Source organism: Chamaea fasciata, unplaced genomic scaffold, assembly GCF_029207755.1.
Source record: "Chamaea fasciata isolate MVZ Bird 193981 ecotype frontalis unplaced genomic scaffold, bChaFas1.0.hap1 SCAF_1, whole genome shotgun sequence".
Taxonomy (NCBI): Eukaryota; Metazoa; Chordata; class Aves; order Passeriformes; family Sylviidae; genus Chamaea; species Chamaea fasciata.
The window spans coordinates 1,364,674-1,367,443 of NW_027094086.1; the positions used below are offsets into that span (position 1 = coordinate 1,364,674).

General features: G+C 51.2%; 1 protein-coding gene across 1 annotated transcript; it reads left to right on the forward strand.

The window, feature by feature from the left end:
• The first annotated feature begins 454 nt into the window (after positions 1-454).
• On the forward strand, positions 455-790 carry LOC136300740 (feather keratin-like). Its single transcript, XM_066203334.1, has one exon. The coding sequence runs from the start codon at positions 455-457 to the stop codon at positions 788-790; it is 336 nt and encodes a 111-aa protein (XP_066059431.1).
• The last annotated feature ends 1,980 nt before the right edge of the window (positions 791-2,770 follow it).

Below are 2,770 nucleotides of genomic sequence, written 5' to 3' on the forward strand. Positions count from 1 at the left end.
AATCCCAACTCTCCCTTTAAAGCTGTCTCCAAGGTCAGACGGACACGTCCCCAAGGGAAGGACACGGAACTGCATAAAGAAAAACATTCCCCACCTCAGGACTCACCAAGCAAGAGCTGCAGCATGTAAAATGCCCCAAGGTCATGGGACAAGGCTGTCCCGCCCCTCCAGGAGCAGCATAAAAGCCGGCCCAGAGCCTCTCTCCCTCACACACTTTCCTGACGCCTTCTCCTCCTGCTCCTGCTGACAACAAGGTGAGTCTCAAACCCCTGACCCTCCTACTCCTGCACCCCTGGCCCTTCCCTTCATGCACGCTCAGCCCCAGCCTCAGTAGCCCTCACTCCCTCCCACAGTCCCACAACAGCCTGTACGCTCCATCAGTTCCCGCATCCCCATGACCGTGCCCTGCTTCTCTCCCTCTGTCTTTCTTCCAGGGACCCTCCACACCACACCCATGGCCTGCAACAACATCTGCAGTCCCTGCGGACCCACCCCGCTGGCCAACAGCTGCAACGAGCCCTGTGCCCTGCAATGCCAGGCTTCCCGTGTTGTCATTGACCCTGCCCCTGTGCTGGTCACCCTGCCAGGACCCATCATGACCTCCTTCCCCCAGAGCACCGTCGTCGGATCCACCTCCTCGGCTGCTGTGGGCACTGAACTCAGTGTGCAGGGACAGCCCATCTCTGGGGGATTTGGTGGCTTTGGCTACGGCCTTGGCTATGGCTGTGGATTTGGCTACGGCCTGGGAGGCCTGGGCTGCTACGGCAGAAGGGGCGGCTACATCTGCTAAGGGATCTCAGCACCACTCCTGACGCCACCAGCTTGGGATTCTGCAACAACTCCTGCAACAAAATATCCTCAGCTGATGGTCCCTCTACTTGCACCTTGCACTCGATTCCTTCCACTTCTTTCTCCTGCCTCTTCATTCCTTTGCCTCAATAAACTTCTCCTGCATCAAAGCCTGACACGCCTCCTGTTCTTTTTTAAATCAAATAGTCTCGCACCCTCATGAGTACATTCCATTGCTCAACAGGACATTGGGGTACGTAAAATGGACCGACAACATTTTCCCTCACAAATATGTCAAGACAACTAATAACAGAGTCTGGCATGGGAAGCAGAGGAGGGAACACCTTGCAGAATCTGTCACACACATCTCTGGTACACCAAAGCCTTGGACACGTTAATGCTCTCTCAGGTACAGCTCTGGTAGAGCCTTTCCATGCCAGTGCACACTAGATAAACTGTCTTAGCAGCAGCAGATCTGTGACAGTTCTGGCTTCTTTTTCTCTCTACCAAGATCAGGATGAAGAATACACGGGAAATCCAGAGGTTGAGTTCGAACTTGGTTGGTTACTATATCTTCTCTATTTACAGACTCACTAGACATTAGCTCCTACTAGCAAGCTAGAGAAATGTAGTAAAATGGCTTACCTCTCTAACTCTACAAGGTCTTTTCAAGGACAATCTCTGTAATTATGAAATGCTACCTAAATTATTTTCCCTTTATACCCAATAACTGACTACCTGAAGTCTACAAAACAGGCTCCATCAACCAACTACTGAAAACCACCTAAACCCATGAAGAAGAACGGAGAAGTAGTTGAAGGACTTAGACAACACCCAAAATCCTCCATCTTGACCCACATGCATTACTGTAGACTAAAATCCCAAAATCCAACTTTCCAGAATTTCAACTCAGGCCATTCAAGCCAACTGAGGAACTGCATCAACCACTTGGGCAGGAAATCTGGAGTGCATGTGCTTCCACTGCCCTGCTCAAACAGAGTCATCAAGGGCAGGATTTCCAGCACCATGGACAGTTCAGTCTTCCATCTCTCAGGACAAACACTCCAGCATTTCTTCCACACTCGGGCCATCCTCACAATGAAACACTGCCCAGGAAATTCTATTTGTTTTCACTTCTGCCCTTGCTCTCTTGCCCTGCACGGGAGCACTGCTATGAATAGCCAGGCTCCTTCACTTCACTCCCTGCCATCAGGGATTTGCACACACTGATCACACCCCCCATCCATCCTTGTCCACTGTCAGTCCCAGCTGTCTCAGCCTATCCTCTAGGAATGGCTCTCCCAACTCTTGGGTGTCTTGCTGTCCTGAACCCGTCTGGATTCACTAAATCTACTTCATTTTCTCACTGGAGAGGCCAGAACTGCCCACAACACCTCACGTGGGACCTCACCAGTGATGAGCAGATGGCAAAAGCCACTTCTCCCTCCTCAGTCATAACGCTTTTCCCAATCCCAACCTGGATACTTCGGGTCCCGTTTCCCACACAGGGACACATCCTGCTCCATTTCTTCTAAACCACAACCGCAAAACAAACAGCTTTTGCAGAGACAAAAACAATTGTTCCAACTGGTACCCAGACGTTCCTTCCTACCCAGGATGACTCTGCCCAACAAACAACACCTGGCAGAACTCCATTCTGCCCTTTACAGAACCCCGGCAGATGTCCAGCACCTGTCAGGTTTTCTATGTTGGCCAAAAGGATCCAGAACTGGGGACATGCTGCCGTCAGGACTTCGGGACACTGACCACAAGCCTCCAGGTCTGTCCCTTCAGACATTTCTCAGGTGTCCAAGCTGGGCACATACACAATCTGGACTTGCCTGGGTTGTTTTGGAGGATCATGCAATGCCCACCAACAATCCTGGGTGGCCTCCAAATCCTCTTTCTCACAGTCACAAGTGGCCTCCGGTTTTGGCACACAGCCCGTGTAAAAATCCAAAATGCCCCAGATATCAAAACT

Bases quoted from the DNA above. Each gene is read 5' to 3' on its own strand.
- LOC136300740 (XM_066203334.1), top strand. From the start codon at position 455: ATGGCCTGCAACAACATCTGCAGTCCCTGCGGACCCACCCCGCTGGCC.